This window comes from Biomphalaria glabrata, chromosome 15 (assembly GCF_947242115.1).
Source record: "Biomphalaria glabrata chromosome 15, xgBioGlab47.1, whole genome shotgun sequence".
Lineage (NCBI taxonomy): Eukaryota > Metazoa > Mollusca > Gastropoda > Planorbidae > Biomphalaria > Biomphalaria glabrata.
Window position 1 is genome coordinate 26,537,927 of NC_074725.1, and position 19,528 is coordinate 26,557,454.

The 19,528-nt window shown below is 37.6% G+C and overlaps 1 protein-coding gene across 1 annotated transcript in view; it reads right to left on the reverse strand.

Annotated features, from left to right (window-relative positions):
• LOC106053477 (uncharacterized) overlaps positions 1-19,528 on the reverse strand; it is a 108,799-nt gene that overhangs the window by 52,660 nt on the left and 36,611 nt on the right. The window contains exon 2 of the mRNA XM_013209029.2: positions 2,284-3,746. Coding sequence (XP_013064483.2) covers positions 2,284-3,732 — 1,449 coding nt within the window. The 5' untranslated portion in view covers positions 3,733-3,746. The remainder of the gene's footprint in view (positions 1-2,283; positions 3,747-19,528) is intronic.

Consider the following 19,528-nt stretch of genomic DNA (forward strand, 5'->3'; position numbering starts at 1 on the left):
CAGATACACGCTTCTTTCTTCCCCCACTTCTTTCTCCCACCTGGTCCAGACAAAGGGATATTATCTTAGAGTATTGAGAAAGCTAAAACATACATTTTCGCTCAACAAGAGCAATGGGTCAAAATATTTCTAATTAGCAACAGATTTATTATTGTTAGTCTAGAGTCTAGACTAGATCTACTACATATTACATTTCATGACAGATCCAAACTAATTGACACAACTACGCTTTTCATAAGCTTTATTTTTTAAGAAAGTATATTCATATTTTTTTTCTACTTATTTTCAAATACATTTAAGTTATTTTAACATTGAATACGCCATAAGAACTTAAGCATGGTTTCCCAAGCTTAGTTCAATGAATTGAAATCTGTGAACTTTAAAATTGAGTAAATGGTAGGTTGCTTTTTATTCACATCCTCCATAAAGATACGCCCCTGATCTTCGAATATGGTTTTCAAACTCGTTCTTATAAAAATGAACCCCGGAAGTGATTGCATCTATGGCGCTGTGATGACGTAATCTTATGTCCGAATCACTCAGATTAATTGATCACTTGGCGGAAACAGACATGGGAGACAACTGCCATGCGTTTGCCAGCAACTGTCAGACATCATGACAAGGTATTAATGACATAGAAAGGTCTTCCACACCACTGATTTTTTTACTGTCAGCTAAAAGTTCGGCCGAGAAAATCTAGCGGTCCATGGAGATAATGTTATTGACTTCCTCTGCATCTGTGGCCAGTAGATGACGAAGATGTCACGTGACCAGCACATCTCGCCGCGTTGACGTTTCCTTCAGAATTTGATGTACATATGATTTACACTCGAAGGCGCGGTGGCTGAGCGGTAAAGCGCTTGGCTTCTGAACCGGGGTCCCGGGTTCGAATCCTGGTGAAGACTGGGATTTTTATTTTCGGGATCCTTGGGCGCCTCTGAGTCCACCCAGCTCTAATGGGTACCTGACATTAGTTGGGGAAAAGTAAAGGCGATTGGTCGTTGGGCTGGCTTCATGACACCCTCGTTAACCGTAGGCCACAAAAACAGATGAACTTTACATCATCTGCCCTATAGACCACAAGGTCTGAAAGGGGAACTTTACTTTTTTTTATGAGTTACACTCAAAAATTAGAACTAGAGGAGCTGGATTGATAGAGAATAAACAGTGAAGTAGAATAGACGTAGGACACCTTATTCGAGCTGGGCAAGCCCTGAACATGTATTAGAGATGGAAGTTGGAAACTCTGAACACTTATTAGAGCTGGGTAGACTCAAACACTTGAGATGGAACTACTCTGCACATTAATAGGCGCTGAAATTTGTAATACATTTAGACCAACAGCAATAAATCTGTGCGATTAGAAATATTTTTACCAATTGTTTTTGTTTAGCGCAATTTCAATCTTTTAGCATTCTCAATTTCTCAGTAAGCAATAATCCTATAACTTCTCTGGACCAGATGGGAACATGAAGGGGGTATGGAAAGAGAAGTTTAGGGCTCTCAGGGTGAATTGGACCGTAATCAGTTTTTAAAAGCATTAGTAAAAAAAGAGAACGATCAGAATTTGAACTCATAGTATACGCCTCCTCAAGCCGACATTCTAACTGCTCTGCTAGGTATTGTTTGTTGCAAATTTACTTTAATGCGGCGACCACCACTTCAGTCAATTACAATTTCTTTCCCTTGTTCGAGATACAAAAACAGTTTAAATAATGACCAATAATTAATCAAATAATTCCTTAATTATTTTTTATTGATTTTTGTGTTGTCAGGTCAAAGAAATAATTGTAAAATTGATTGGAAGTCAAGCAATTTATCAACTACATTCGAGGCTCCAACTGGGCGATTTGCGTCTCATCATGTAGACAGGTGATAACACACTCACTATAAATGTTTGATAAAAAAAAAATGGCCACTCTACTTTATTAATACTGTATTGCAATCCAAACCACCGTATCACCTAGACCATGCACGAACTTTTTACTTAACGTGGATTGAACAAATACAGCAGACCTGTACGCTGGAATGAGAACACAAGAAGAACCGGGCTTTACGTAATCAAGTGTCTGGCCACGTCATAGTTATGCACCAAAAACAGTTGACAAGATTGATCAATAGAAGTTCAAGTAAAGGGGAAATAATTATGTTCCATTAACGTAAAATACTTCTGTATCTTAACTTAATTTCATACGGTAGAAATAGAACATTGAAGTAAGAATTAGAATATTGAATTAAAGTTAAAATAATGAAGTTAGGAATTCGAATTTTAAAAAGTCTTACCTGTAAGGCTTCTTCTATCCTTATCGCTTGCTGTAGAGACTCAAACTCCACGTCTGATACGGAGCCTTCTTTCTGCGCCAAGGTGGCTTCATTGAGAGCGTCAGTCAATACGTCATTCTCCAAGTCTTCCAGACGTGCCACCATTTTGAGTTTGTCTACCTCACCTTGCAGTGCCACTATCTTGGCCACAAAGGCGCTGATCGGTGGCGGGTTGCCTGCGAGTTGCTCGTCCTCAATCTCTTCTTCGGGACCTTCTCCTTCGCGAATGATCGTCTCTGCTCTGTTGGCAGACCTCTTGGTGGTTCTCTTCATAGCCGTGGGCTTGTCTTCCAGCTTCTTCATGTACTTGTTGACCAGCCAGTAGTGTTCCAGCGCGTCCAGGTTCTTTGCCAGGATCTCGTCTTCAGCTTCTTTGGCGATCTCCTCGTTCTGAATGATTTCTTTGTTCACGTCTTCTAGCTCTGACTCAAGCTGTGACGCTATGGCACTGCTTAACTCTTTTTCGGCTTCTTTTATGTCTTTGTTGCTGACTGGCTCGCTGACTGGAATCACGGCTTCTTCCACGATTTTCTCATTTTTTGTGCCTTGTGGCCCTTCAATTATTATGTCCGTTTCCTTGACAACGGGCTGAACGGTTTCCTCAAAGACAGTTTTAAGCTCTTCATCGCTGGCTGGCTGGACTACAGCCACGGCCTTTTCCGGGCTTTCGCTTTGAACGGTTTCAATGACCGTGACCTTCTCGGCGTCAGGTGAGTCGAACTTCTTCTCGCTGAGTTTCATCGCTTGCTTTTGAAGTTTCCCCACAGCTTTCATGAGAGTTTTGAACTCTTCTTTGGTTAGAGAGTCTAGTGAAAGGTTGTCGTCAATGTCCTCTTCCGCCCTTTCTGCTGCGACGGCTAAGGCTTCGGACACGTCCATGCCAACAGATTTCTTCTGGATGATCTTTTTGTCGCCTTTCAATTCAATCATTTCTTCCTTCTTCTTCTTCTCGGGCTGGTCGGAGATTGTGTGTACCAGCTTTGAGCTGTTGCTCTCGCCGTCGTCTGAGTTAAAGATGTCGTTGAGCTCTTGCTTGGTCGCCTTAACGGATTGCGGTAGAAGTGGGCTGGCGTCCAGTGCAACGTTGTAGCTTAGCCTCGGGTCAAAGTCTTTAAATTCTCCGTCCGATACCCAGGAAGGGTCCACGTACCTGTAATCACGAGAACCGTGACCGCTCCTGGTCTTGCTCAGCCATTCGTTGACGTCCTCAAGGGTCAACGGTCTGCTTTCCAACAAACTCTCGGAGCTCACGTAATTTCCCCCGCCCACTCTGCGTCTCTGCCTCTGCAGAATGGCAAGAGCGTCTGCGAGGTCCGTGCTCCTTTCTTGTCTTCTGCCAATGCTAAAAGATAAGACACCACTGACTCCTAGCAACAGCGACACAAGAGTAAACAGGACACGTGACTCCATGATAATCCTGGTATCTGCAATCATACAAGAAAAAATAAGTATAAGATTTTAAACAAGAAAATCAAAACGTTAGTTCTGTCACTTTACAACAGGCACTGTTCGTCACCTTACTTCTCCAGCCACTTTGAATAATAGAAGAATAATGTACTAAATTATTACGTATATATTCATATCAAAAAAATTCTGTAAAAACCCTGTTCTGAAGTGGCTCTATGGCTGCGCACTAGCGCACTACAAGAGACAAAATGAATGTAAGAAAAGGAAGAGGAGGTGGGGGATGTTTGGTTTTGGTTGGTTGTGGAGATCCGCCTTGCTTTGGGATTTATTTAATTAAACTTGTATAGTTATTCTTTCCTTGCCGTTGAGTTGGTTCCTGTAAATGTTATAACAGTGCTGTGATAATGGGTTTGCCCGATTTGTTACAAAGTTTCGTTCTTTAATTGAGATGTGAATGGGGACATTTTTGTTTATATTTAGGGCTCTCAGGTTTTGGGAGGGACATTAAACATGACTACGCTCCCTGCCATGATATAAGGAACATTTATGACAAAGGTTTATCAAGATTGGTCAAAGGTTTTGATTTTTTTTGGGACATACATACATACATACATACATACATACATACATACATACATACATACATACATACATACATACATACATACATACATACATACATACATACAGAGAGCTCAGACGTAAATGAGTATTTGAGAGAAATAAAACACATTGAAAAATACTGTGAAAATCATTTTTTATTATTAAATGTAAAAAGAAACCAAAGAAATGATAATATATTTTCGTAGCGAAAAAAAGGAAAATATTTTTTCTGTAGCTTGAGAGACTATTGAAACAAACTTTTAAATACCTTGGTACTATCCTAGACAATAAATTAAATTTTACTGCAAATACTGATTATATCAGCAAAAAGGGCAGCAAAGATTACGACTACTGAGAAAACTGTCCTCGTTTAATTTTAGCGAAAAGGCCTTGGCTATGATTTATCACGCTCACATCGGCAACATTTTAAACTAGTCGACCGGCGGCGTAGCATACGCCGCTATTTTGCATGGCCGGTCTTAGGCCACTGCTACCTATGCGATCGCAGTGGACACCCACTTTCAAAGGATCCGCACTTTCATAGGACCCGCGCTAATTCAAGGTGTATAAATTATTAAATTAAATCATTTTATAACTTGAAGCACCACCCCCGAAATGAAATCCCCCCGCAAGGGGGGGGGGGGTCGGAGTTTTCTGACTGATTTTTGGCTTTGATTTTGTTTATTTTAGGTGAGATTTTAATACTAAACCATTACTTCTCCCAGTGCAGCCTAGGGCGGGGGGTGATTTTAAAAACTCCTACTAGGGGGATTTGCAGTTGAATCCCCCTCTTTTATAAAACAAACTAAAAAAAAAATACACAAACGACAATCCCCAAATTCCATGAGTATAAGCTAAAGAAGATTTTGATTTTAAAACCCACTCCGAAATTAACAATAAAACTCCCTCTTGAATATATGACTATCCAATTTTCAGTCACCAGATTTTATGGGCGTAGCCAATAGGGGTTTTGTGTTTAAAACCCCCCTCTAGTGGGGTTTGCAGCTAAAAATCACCTCTTTCATATAAAAAGAGCAAATTACACACTCGAAATTCTATGAGCGTAGCAATAGAGTGTTTTGATTTTAAACCCCTTCCTGCGGGTTTGAATCTAGAAAATACCTTTTCAATATAAAAAAAAGTAAATTACGCCCTTAAAATGCTATGAGCGTAGCCAAAGGGGTTCTGAGTTTAAGCCCCATTTCAGAGGGGTTTGAAGCCAAAAAAATACCTCTTCAATATATAAAAAATGCAAAGTACACTCTCAAAATTCTATGAGCCTAGCCAAGCCAAGGGGGGTTTTGAGTTTAACCCCACCCCTCTTCCAGAGGTTTTTTTTATATATTGGCCCTAGGGGGGGGGGAGAAAAATCCCCCCCCGAAAAGATATCCTGGCTATGCCCATGCAAGGCAGTGATATTAAAATCTATATATATTTAATTCTCTTCTTCCCTCAAGAGTTTGGACGGGAAGCAAGAAGTAAAGGAAAGATCACTCTCTTATTTCTGCAGAGTCACCCCACGACATAACAAGGGGGGGGGGAGAACACGTGGGTATTTACACGTCGCTACTGATGGCTGCGCGCAGGACTGTCAAACCCTGCCCGCTCCCATCCCCCCTCGTCATGCGGGAGGTTTGGACTAAAAAAGTAAACTTAAAAAATCTTCAACTCTGAAGGAACATCCAAAACATGAAAAATATTTTACAAACATTTTACAAACACTAGATCAGGGCGATTAAAGTCTACCGTTTTGCCAGTCAAAATAGGCCTATACCAGTACAGCAGATGATCCGTAGACTCGAGAACCTCTTGTGGTGAGTATTTGTAATAATAATAATAATTATTATTATACATACATACATACATTCATACATACATACATACCTACGCCTTACTTTCCGCTTTATATTTATTATAGATACGGCGCCCAGATGAGTCACTGATCTTAGTTTCTTCTTGAGATGGGAAGGAATCTAGTGTAACTAATTAAGCTAATTCCGGAGCGGCAAAATTTGCCACAGTTCGTGCTAGTGAATGCATCTGTTTTAAGGCTAACTGATAGGGCAGCTTCCTTTTTTTATTCTCTTGATTAAGGCAGCATTCTTTTCTTCAGCTAGATAGATAGATAGATAGATAGATAGATAGATAGATAGATAGATAGATAGATAGATAGATAGATAGATAGATAGATAGATAGATAGATAGATAGATAGATAGATAGATAGATAGATAGATAGATAGATAGATAGATAGATAGATAGATAGATAGATAGATAGATAGATAGATAGATAGATAGATAGATAGATAGATAGATAGATAGATAGATAGATAGATAGATAGATAGATAGATAGATAGATAGATAGATAGATAGATAGATAGATAGATAGATAGATAGATAGATAGATAGATAGATAGATAGATAGATAGATAGATAGATAGATAGATAGATAGATAGATAGATAGATAGATAGATAGATAGATAGATAGATAGATAGATAGATAGATAGATAGATAGATAGATAGATAGATAGATAGATAGATAGATAGATAGATAGATAGATAGATAGATAGATAGATAGATAGATAGATAGATAGATAGATAGATAGATAGATAGATAGATAGATAGATAGATAGATAGATAGATAGATAGATAGATAGATAGATAGATAGATAGATAGATAGATAGATAGATAGAACGTTGGTATCGTAAGTTATGAGAGAAAGAGTTAAGTATAACCAGCTTAAACTGATACTGTGTATTTTCATTCAACTACTAAACGAATTCACAATTATGTGTGCTGTAGTTTTGCGAGACAGAATTGTTTCAAAGTAATCCAACACTTCAAATGTCACTCATCTAAAACGCCACAAGTGGCTGGGTGTACAATATTTGAGAACCATTGATGAAGTCTAGTCAAGTGACATAATGCCACGATAACAATGGCTTCGGGTTAAACCAGAAACTAACTAGTTACCAACTAATTGGCTGTTAGAGACAAACTCTCCATAAGCTCACAATGTTTCAGAGTGGCCCTGGGAAGTGGATGGAATAGCGGCTATTGAAAATTCAGAGGAAAAACACCTCAAATGAAATTTTAATGAAAGTTGTGAAATTCAATATATTTATAAGTTGTAAGTGAAATAATGAAAAAAACTGTAGTAATGAGATGTTTTGTAATTAAAAGTTGTGTTAAAAGTACAAACTTTAAACTCCTAAAGACATTTATCTTTTAAAAAAAATAAAAAAATAAAAATAATACTATTAAAAAAACAAAGCTTTTTAAATTTTTTTTATGGTAAAGAACCGCTAACTATTGCCATTTATCTGAAAATTACAGGATTTAGCTCCCTTTCTACTATATGAAACAAAATTAATACATTAGTACTAAATGATTTACTTATTGGTTATTTTTTTTATTGATTTGTGTAAGAATCAACAAAAAAAATATTACATTTGTTCCATAAAATAACTTATTTTGATTTGTGGAAACAGAAAAAGAAAATCGCTCCGCCTTTTTTGTTGTGTTGAAAAGTTTTAGGCGTCCTTTCAGATTTTTACGTCCTAAGTATAACGTCCTGCATGACGTCAGGGGAAGGCTGCGAGCAAAGTCCGAATCCAGGACCGACGACAAGGCTCTCGTCATTTTTCTAGAGATCAACCCAATGACTTAAGTGAACTCTTGTTTTATTGTAACTCTGCTTAAGCACCGACACATTCTACTACTGTTGACCCAATCCAAAAAGTAGCGATTTATTTTGAAACTAAAGTCTGTCCTTGTAGAATGTAGATACATGCACTACTTCTCATAGACCTCAAACTGAAGATTTATGTGTATGAGATTAAATCTATTGTTACATGATGACACTTTAGATTGAGACAAAGATAGTGAAATTAGAATATGATATTAGTTTGAAATTCAAACAGTTTGTCTTTTTCTAATCATTTTAAGTTTTTTGTTTTGTTTTATTGCTGATATGATCTTATAAAGGGAGACAACTTCAGACTTTAAAAAAATACTGGTATGACATAGAAACGGGTGGAAGGGAGGTAATCATTTATTTATGTTTTTACTATCAGAAAAGTATTTTATTTCAAGTGACTTGATTACTGGATGATCTCAGATCTCACTGGCCTTCATTAGAGATAACATTTATATCTTTTTTTTAATCTTGTGCTTCATCTTTTGCTATTGTGTATGAAATTAGAGGAAACAGTGATATTTAGATGTCAATTAATCTGAAGAATGAAACAACCCAAAGAATACAGTGTCAGTTCTCAGGGGATGTACTAGAAACATAGTACTTACCAACTAGGACTCATAGTAGAAAAGAGTACACGTACCTAATCTCGGCACTAAACATTGGTACCTGGTCATAGCTAATGACTAAACATAAGTGCATAGTCTCAGCTAGTAGATAAACATGACTCTCAGTTAATAAACATGAGTACCAAGTCTTAGCTAATTGATAAACATGAATACCTAGTCTGAGTAGTCTTAGCTAATTGATAAACATGAATACCTAGTCTTAGCTAATTGATAAACATGAATACCTAGTCTGAGTAGTCTTAGCTAATCGATAAACATGAATACCTAGTCTTAGCTAATTGATAAACATGAATACCTAGTCTGAGTAGTCTTAGCTAATTGATAAACATGAATACCTAGTCTTAGCTAATTGATAAACATAAGTGCATAGTCTTAGCTAATTGATAAACATAAGTGCATAGTCTTAGCTAATTGATAAACATAAGAGCATAGTCTTAGCTAATTGATAGCTAATTGATAAACATAAGTGCATAGTCTTAGCTAATTGATAAACATAAGTGCATAGTCTTAGCTAATTGATAAATATAAGTGCATAGTCTTAGCTAATAAACAGGAGTATCATGTTTCAGCTAACAAACATGATTGGTTAATTATTTTATCTATTATTGTTTATCACTTGATCATCGTAAATTTCGGCACACAAAAAATGTAAGCCACAGCTGGGTCTCACTAGAACTTTCAAAACTCTTAGTAGGGTCCTCAACGAGAATGTCGTAATGGTTACAATAAAATTGATGATTTCCTGGAGTGTGTTCATGTGTAATGTTCTTACTGATGCTGTTACTTTAAATCCACTTTAATCATTAAGTCATTCTTGAGTGTTAGGGAGCACATGTCCAGTGGCTGATGTAGATTAAAGAAGAAAAGACACGAGATGAAAGCCTGCTGAAGTATGTCGAAGAAGGAAACAAGTGTGAGCATGAAATGGCGGGAACAATAGATTTCAAATGAGTTTCCTTACAAAGCTTCTACCAACTCACTCTGTCTGTCTGGGGAAAAAATGATGAAATATGAGCTCAAGCTAAAATTGTGCACAATTATTTCTTTTACCTGACAACACAAGAAAGCTGAATCAGTCTTTATAGGTCGCCGCTATAAACTGAAACACACAATACACAATCTTCTCTAGTCACCTCATTAGCAGAGTGGTTAGTGTGTCGGCTGAAGAAGACTTGAGCCACAAGTTCGAATTCTGGTCGTTTCCCTCTGTTGTTATATTTTTTGTAAATACTTTTAAAAAGGAGCTATATCTAATCTTTTTTATCTGATATATTACAGAAGTCACTTCAGAAAAGAAGATAGATAGCTACGTCCTAAGCCCTTGTAATTGTGACCTCAACCCTGGCAAGTCGTTTTTCTAGTTGATTCAAGCAACCCATTCCATTCTGTAATGACACTAAATCATAGTACCTTTACCTTTAGTAAAATCACTAAATACAGAAAGCCTTCAGGACAGAAGACTCAAAAGTAAAGTAGCAATCATACATAAAACACTGTACCATAATCTTCAAATACAAAAACAAAATTTAATGAAATACTCAGAAAGACACAAAGATAGAGGCACATTCCTCATTCCATATGCCAGGACAAATTTGTACAAATACTCCTTCTTCCCTAGTGCTAATAGAGCATGGAATGGGTTGCCTGAGCCAGCCAGAAAAACCAATGACTTGGCAGAATATAAGTCATTGATTAACATGCATGACTAAATGCATGACGCGTAGTGCGTAATCATCTTCTTTTTGAAGTAACGTCTGTATTATATAAGATAAGATAAGAAGACACTCGGGAAGAAAGGGCACTTGTACGAATTTGTTCTAGCGTATGGAATAAGAAATGTGCCTCTATAAGGTCGAATTCACCCAGATATCCTTTTTCTCTCTCTCTCCTCCTTTCTTTTTTTCGTATTGAGAAAACTAAAAGAATGAAATAGCGCTAAACAAAAACAATTGGTCAAAATATTTCTAATCGCACAGATTTAATATTGTTGGTCTAGATCTTTTACAAATTGATTACTTGACTGATCCAAACTAATTGATACAATGACACTTAATAATGAGCTTTTTTTTTTCTTAAAGTGAGTCTTGATTAAAACGTTCCATGATATAATTAGTGTTGCTACACATGCTAGCTTGAGCTGTTTTCGAATAAAGTTCACTTTAATTTTGTTGAAAAAGAGAGTTTCTAACTTTATTGCAATGTCTGGGTCAAGTTAATCCATACGCCTACAAAGACAAGTTGGGTTGACTGTACGGAGCTGCGCCACAAAACAAGCCCTAGTGTGACCCTTTCAACAATATTTAGTACTAGCAATGTACCCGTCTCTCTTCACATTATTTTTTGTTCCGTTATGTTTTCTTACAGTTAGGCCTAAATGGCATCTCAAGAACAGACTGGCCAACTGGATGAAGAGAAAGCGACGGCCGCAGAAAACAGAGCAGATAAATTTGTGGGGAACAGCTTCCTGTCGTCTGTGGCTCCCACCTGAACTGTCAAACCTCTACTACACTGTTTCAATTTCGGGACGAAAAGTGCTAAAAAGGGGGCGATGTTATAACCCCGCCATGCACACCGCCCTCCAAGATAGTGCAGAAGGTGCGCACTATTAGTGACTAGACTTGGAAGGTTGTTGACATTAGAGAGTAGAGAGAACGATTTCCGACCAAGTCTAGAGAGCTCATGAAGATGCTGTATTCAAGGCAGACATTGATTTATTTATGTGTGATGTCCTCGAGTAAATAAACATCTATATCTCGTTGTGTTGCCTCCTTCAGTTATCACAATATCTTTAGAACAACGCTTTTATCTAAGGAATATACATGCCAGGTTTTAACAAGATTGGTCAAACGGTTTTAACTTCTATAAAGATATACCTACACACATACACCTTACATTCTACTATATATATTAGATTATCAAAAAGGTTGGAGTCAATAAATTACTAGTGAACGTAACAATTGCATTCAATGTGAACAATAGCTTGTCAGTATGGATGGCAACTGTTCAATTTTACAATACGGACATCCAGTAAGAGACAATACATACTGAACATAATAGAAGAGGACAGACAACTCTTCACTTCTACCAGTAACGCTCACTGGTCATGGAGTCATATTGATCTGTCAGCAGACGATGTAATCTAGATTCTGGGTTAAAGTACTTATCAAGTCAGTTTCGAAGTCCCCGGATGTATCGGGAAATTCAATATTACACAATGCCATACAAGATCGTGCCGTATCAGAATGTATTTAATTACCCAAACTAAAAAATGTAATACCACTACATCTGGTTTGTTTAATAATAAATGATATCCACCTTTAATTGTACAGTCTAGACAGTTGAGACATAATTTAGGTCATGTCCCATTTTTGTGTTGGCAGTTTGAGAATGCTAACAGTGGAAACAAAACATTAGACATTTTCAAATCATCTACATCAGTACCAGCTTGTAAAGCAGCGGTTCTTTTAGGCTCGGCGACCCCTTTTTACAATCCCCCACTCTGCCGTAACCCTCCCCCCCCCAACACACATACAGCAATAGAAGAATAGACAAAAAACAATCCATATTTTCGATGGCCTTAGGCGACCCCTGACAAATAGTCAATCGACCCCCAAAGGGGTCGCGACCCACAGGTTGAAAACCCCTGTTGTAAAGGGACCTGCTGAATTGTTGCTTCGGTTGTTCTACTGTTCTACGCTTAGCAAGGACAGATGCAGAATATATATATATATATGTAGGTGTAGGATCTAAACCTAGATTTAATCTCTAGCCAAATTGACATTTATATATTTTTACTTAAATTTCTAGGAAGATCGTTAGAATCATTTTTGAGATCAGCGTCCGCCCACCCTCCATGATGGAATGACTTGAATAAAGGTATAGTAAAAAAAAAAAAAGGACTTTTGCATTCAAATCTCATATCAACCTTTGTTTAACGCTAAAATCGATATATTTGTGTGTGTATGTGTGTATGTCGGGTTGTATCACATGCTAAAATATTCAATATATGACAAAAAGAGATAAAGAAAGATATGGATATAAAAATAAAGAAATAGAAAGCGAGATGTTAAACAAAGGGCGGCAACTAGAGAAAGAGTCTGGGAGAAGATGCAGACGTGAAAACGAGCTATTGGTTTATCAAAAAAATCTGGGTCAAAATTGGAGGTGGGGGGGACGGTGGTTGCTAATAAAAATAATGTGACATGCTGTTTGTAATGAAACAATCAATGTTGATGGAACTCTTGTATTCCCCGCTGACAAATTAGAGATATGAATAAAAAAAAAAAGTAAGTTATGAGATGGTATTCCGTCAGGATTCCAAGGGAAAGTTTTCACGGAAAAATGTTTCTTTTTCATGACGATGTCCTAACATGGGTCACCGCTACATCCTCAGCAACGTCCGCCATAGATCAACAGCAGGTAGTGAGGAAATAGAACAACAGAAGAAAACAAATATTGACAAGTTTGCACTGCGCAGTGGCGTCGCTAGGGAGTTCCACGGGTGCAGACTGGACCGAGTGACACCCACATGAACAATGTCAAACTTGTGTACAGATCATTAAATAAATGTCAATGTTTTTTTTTTAAATAATATTTTTCATGAAAAAAGAATAAACCAATACATTTCTTTGGGAAAACTTTTATTTAAAATATGCAAAATTTTATTTCTTTAAATTGTAAAAAGCTTATCTAAACTTAATGACTCCGCACTTACAACTATATCCATCAAGAATATGGAAGTTCCTTCCATGGAAAACGTCAAATAAAATAATAAATTCCAATAACTAATTACCTTATTTACGAGTTATTTTTTTAATTGATTTATGCTTTGTTAGGTATATAAATAATTATCAAGGTTCTCAAACTCGATCCTAGAACGGGTTTGGGAGAAATAACAAGTACAATTATTTTAGTGGACAAGTTTTGAAACACCAAAAGTCCTATCTATGAATACAGAAGGATTAATGCCACTTGTTGGTATCAAACATAATAATTAATACGGTAACCATTAATTAACTCATTAATTGGCCTTGTCTACGCGTATTTCAAACAGAGTTGACCTAAGCTTTGTAAAAACGTAAGGGAGGCGATGGGTGACACAATTCGCTTCTTGCACGGGGGTGACACCGAACATAGCGACGCTTCTGACAGACCGGAGCATGTTAGTAGCATTGAAAGAATATTACAAGCAATACCTACCATGACTTTCATGAATATGACTTGTAGAGTGTTCATGCCATCGCTCTAAATACTACTCAATGTAGAAATTAAAGAAGCAAAATATACAAATTCTTTTTTTTTAGCTAAGGGGAAGAAATCCGCACTTACAACTATATCACTAAATAATGTACAAGTTATTTCCCTTTTTCGATATCAAACAAAAACAATTACTCTGTGAATACTGAAGATTTAAGTTACCTTGTTGGTATAAAAAAAAAACGCATAATTAACTGACTAACTGGTTAATCTTTTAAATTGATTTTGTATTGTCTATTCAAATGAATAAGTGTGCAAAATGGGTGTCGGAGAAATAAAGTGTACAAAGTTTTTACCAGACAGACAGACAGAAAGACAGACAGACATAGTGATTGGTAATAAAAACAAAAAGTTTCTGCGATCTAAAAAAAAATAATTGAAAAAGAAACTAGTAGTAGGTCTGGATGGCTGCGCGGTTTGCGCGCTGCTGGACTGTCGTTTGGATTTATCGATGGTCCCTATTTCAAACCCTGCCCGCTCCCATCCCCCTTCGTCCTGCGGGAGGTTTGGACTAGGAAGAAAACAATCTTCAACTCTGAAGGAACACCAGAATGATCTAAAACATCTAGACTAGGCTGAATTGAAACAAAAAGAAATGTATAAAGAAAGTCATTGAGAAATGTAGAGCAGGAAAAAAACAAAGTTCACGTGACATGACGATACGGTATTCTCATCAGACATTGGTAGGTGAAGAACTACTTAAATTATAACTCAATACCCTCCTCCTCTTCTTTCCCTTCCTTCAGAATGACTACAATAAAAGAACGTGTTTCAAGCCTGCTCTGTAATTAGCCAATCAGGAGCGAGTCTCAGCTCAGACATTATCACACTGACGTTCTTCAGTCTTGAACAAGTCCTAAGTGTGCCATGCAAGCTCAAAGCATGAACTGATTGGTTCTGACTACGTACAGCATTGCACAAGCCACTGCCAAGTGTTGAAATACTGCACAGTCTCAAAATGTCAATGTCATCGACAATTTCTGACATATGAACTTCATTCATGACATTTTAAGTTCATAATTCTTCACCCCCCCCCCACCTCCATTTTCAAAATTACTTTCATAACTTCTATAACTCTAGGCAATATAGAGATCATTGTTTGAAGACAGTGGCGTCGTCTCTTAATTTTGTACAAAAATAAAAAAATTACCTAATCTTTGTCTAAATGGGCGATGCTTTATATTTTACTATTGTTTAGTATCAACGCTAAGAGGGTCTGTTTAAAGTCAGGTACAGAGACATTTTAAAAAATATCAACCTTATATTTTCAAAATCAAGGAGAAAGTAGCAGAATCATTTAGCGCAGTGATGCTTAAAATACGGCCCGCGGGCCAGTATTGGCCCGCGAAGTGCTTCCGACCGGCCACCCAAAACGTCGACACAAAGTGTTGAAAAATGTATCTTTACCTCAATTAGGGCCTTCATTTGTATCGAATGTATTGGTACCATGACCTTTAATATTTCTGAATGGAGAATCTACCAGGAAAAGTGAACGGATCTTTACTTATGGAACGTGATAGTAAGCCAGCATGTTTGTTTATAAGGAAAGTGTGGCTTTAAAAAAAAAATCCAAGAACATATAAACGGCATTACGAAACAAATTTGGCGGTGTTCTTGATTAGAGCCGCGAACAAAAGATTGCTAAACCACGGGTACTAGATCCACAGGTTTCTAATCAAATTTCATCTAATCTAATTTCATTTCGTTTCTGTATCTTTCGTTGATGTGGCCCGCGACACGGGTGTTGGAAATTAAAATGGCCCGCAGGATGAGTAAGGTTGGGCATCAGTGATTTAGCGAATACATGTTTTGCCCCCAGTACAACATGAGGCTGAGTGGTAAAGCGCTTGGCTTTCAAACCGTAAGGTCCTGATGAAGACAGGGGTTTTTAATTTCGAGATGCTTAAGGCCCTTTGAGTACACTCAGCTGTACTGGGTACCTGACATTAGTTTGGGAAAAGTAAAAGTGGTTGGTCGTTTTGCTGACCACATGACACCCTCGATAACTGTGGGCCAGCGAAACAGATGACCATTACATCATTAGCCCTATAGATCACATGGTCTGAGAGGAGAACTTTACTTACTTTACCAAACAAGGTTCAACTCAGAATGAGACAACACAGGAGGTGCGGTGGCTGAGTGGTAAAGCGCTTGGCTTCTGAACCGGAGGATCCTGGTGAAGACATGGATTTTTTTTATTTAAGGCCCTTTGAGTCCACCCAGCTGTAATGGATAACCAACATTAGTTTGGGAAAAGTAAAGGTGGTTTGTCATTAACGGTGGGCCAGCGAAACAGATGACCATTACATCAGTTGCCCTATAGACCGCATGGTAAGAGAGGGGAACTTTACTTACTTAAAAGGTACAACGGAATTGAAACAACAAGTGTTCCGGAAGATGAAAATTGGAACCAGTGAACATTGCCCTTGTGAAGTATCTCCAGTGGATACTGACCAAGTCTTTAAAAGTTGCAGACTTGACCAAGAGACTCGAACAAGCCACTGTGCATCCCTTGAGAAGGCTAAATGTATGGAAAAACTGATCTGTACACTAGTGTGCAGTTTATTTCGGTTAAGACTTTAAGAAGAAGTCGACTTAACTCTTTCTCTCCGTAATTATTTACCACATCCTGGTGGAATCAACGTTTGTATCGTAGGTTAGGAGAGAAAGAGTTAATAATGTATCTTGCTTCTAATTTCTGTGCAATAAATAATCTTCCTTATTATTTTATTGTGACAATGAATCCTCTAGAGAAATGTCGCTTTAACGTTTTTAAAGTACGTCAGTCACGTTTAGATATTTAAAAAACTTTAAAGTGCTTTCCAAAGTTTCGTTTCGCAATTATTTTGATTGTGCTTAAAACAAAAGAAACGGCTGACTTATTAAATCTCTAGCACTGACATATAAACACGCTTTTAAAATATGTGTTTTGCATGATCTTTTCTTAAAGACAAAGTAAGTTATTATGGTCTTCCAAAGGCGTATCTCATGTCTATGCGTTTCCTTGGTGATCGAGACGCTCTTAGACTAAATTCTACCATTTCGGAATCTATATGAGTCTATGTGTAGATGCAATGTAATTCAGTGCCTTCTTTTGTCTTTGGAAGAAGCCGAAGGCTCCACTATGTTTTGATCCGACCCTGATATATAATTTTTAGTGAATGTGAGAGTGGAGAGAATATCGGTGGACCTTAGGCAACAAGCTTAGCCAATTGACCTTCGGTGGACTTTAGGTGGTTGGCTTAGCCAAATGACCTTCGGAGTGGGAGTGTGTGACATGGACTCAGATGAAAGCTAAGATGCCGGGTCTGAGATCCTCCCTGGAGCTAAACTATTTTTACCATATTTTCGGGATGTTTCTTGGTGCTCAATGCCTGAGTGATTCTTGATGCTCATAAACTTTACGGATGTTTCTTGGTGTTCCATTGATTTCTGTGTATTGCTTCTTGACGCTCAAAGGCTTTGTGGATGTTTCTTGATGCTCAGTAAGCGCTGTTGTTGCTTTTTTGTGTTAATTAATGCTCATATGTATTCTGTGTGTTTTTCTGTTTAATAGGTGTGTAGATGTGTTGTTTTTTAATGCTTATAAGCTTTCTGGGTGTCTTTTGATTCTCATATGCCGTTTCTTGATGCTCATAGTCTTTCTGGGTTTTTCTTGATGCTCATATCCTTTTGGGGTTTTTCTTGATGCTCAAAGGCCTTCTTGATGTCTCTTGATGCTCATAGTCTTTTGGGGTTTTTCTTGATGCTCAAAGGCCTTCTTGATGTCTCTTGGTGCTCATAGTCTTTTGGGGTTTTTCTTGATGCTCAAAGGCCTTCTTGATGTCTCTTGATGCTCAAAGTCTTTTGGGGTTTTTCTTGATGCTCAAAGGCCTTCTTAATGTCTCTTGATGCTCATAGTCTTTTGGGGTTTTTCTTGATGCTCAAAGGCCTTCTTGATGTTACTTGATGCTCATAGCCTTTTAGGGTTTTTCTTGATGCTCAAATGCCTTCTTGATGTTACTTGATGCTCATAGCCTATCTGATTGTTTCTTGTTGCTCAAAGGCTTTCTGTGTGATTTTAATGCTCTTGTGCCGTGTGTTTCTTGATGTTCTATGTTGTCTTAATACTTGCTCCTATACTGCCTACACCACTAATCCATCTTGATACTTGCTCCTATACTGCCTACACCACTAATCCATCTTTGTATCTTGCTGCTATACTGCCTACACCACTAATAGATTTTTATATCTTGCTGCTATGCTATAATACATGGAATTAAGACTCCCACGAGTTCCGAAGCGTTCAGCCGAGACAATAGCGTGAGTAGCAATATTATGTCCTCTCTGTTGATTATGCGCATTTGAAACCTACTTCCGGCGTGTTGAACAGACTTGAGTTATTTAATGCCGCGCCATTAGCATGTTTTAGACTCGTAAAAACTTTCAGGTCATCTCGAGAGTTCAGGGTGGGGCAAGGGTTAGACTATTGATTTACGATAGTGCCGTGAAGAACGGAAGTTAAAGTCGATAAGGAAGAATCAATACAATATTTTGTTTTTCCTGGTAACAAAACATTTGTAAGATTTACATCCCTTTTTTTTGGGTGGTTGATTATGAAGGTCAGAAAGTAGAAGATGACCATTGTGAAAATTTGACTTGAAAAAGTGAATTTAATCTTAGTATGTTACTTTTTCAGGCAATGACGTCATGCAATTGAGTGTTCTTTTTTGGTGTATGTAGATTAGGTAGCAGGATCGACCGCAGAAGGAAGTCAAAGATGCTACTTAAGCGCATGCGTCACCATGACAGATGATATTCCAGAGATAATATGTATAATTACTATGTCGAAATGAACAGGATGCAAAGAGTGTAACACAAGACTATGTGGCAGAAAGCTGTTTCGTTGTGTCGCTTTTCACGCATCTTAGAAATGTTTATATTCACCAGACCAGCAGAACTTTGCATTAATGTCACATTTAAGCGTGTATGCATGCGCGCGTGAGTGTATTTAGGTAGAGGAAGATGGACTAGTCTATGTAGGCATAGTTTCAGCACAAATTCAGCACATTTTCAGCACAGTTTCAGCACATTTTCAGCACAGTTTAAGCACAGTTTCAGTACAGTTTCAGCACAGTTTCAGCACAGTTTCAGTACAGTTTCAGCACAGTTTCAGCACAGTTTCAGTACAGTTTCAGTACAGTTTCAGCACATTTTCAGCACAGTTTCAGCACAGTTTCAGCACAGTTTCAGCCCATTTTCGTGAATTTAAAAAAAGTTGGTAGTAAAAGGTTTGGTGGATGAAATTTTGAAATGTACGAAACTGGCAGCGAAGTTGAAATAATGCTGAGCTTAGAAAGCGAATCCGAACCATCGTGATCCTACCGAATCCTATCTGATCAAAGACCATCACCTTCAGGATTTTTTTTTCTTTTTAAATTTTCAAGTATACTTGTTACAAATCTCTAGGCTACGCTTTTAGAAATGGATAGTCAAGTCATAGTCAGTTCATACATTTCCCTTTTTTTAAGGACCAACTATTGTGTATTTGCTGTTTATTGTTAACACTGTGACACCAGTGACATTTCTATTTCATCGCTTTGCTCGACATAGGTGCACGGCTGTTGTTT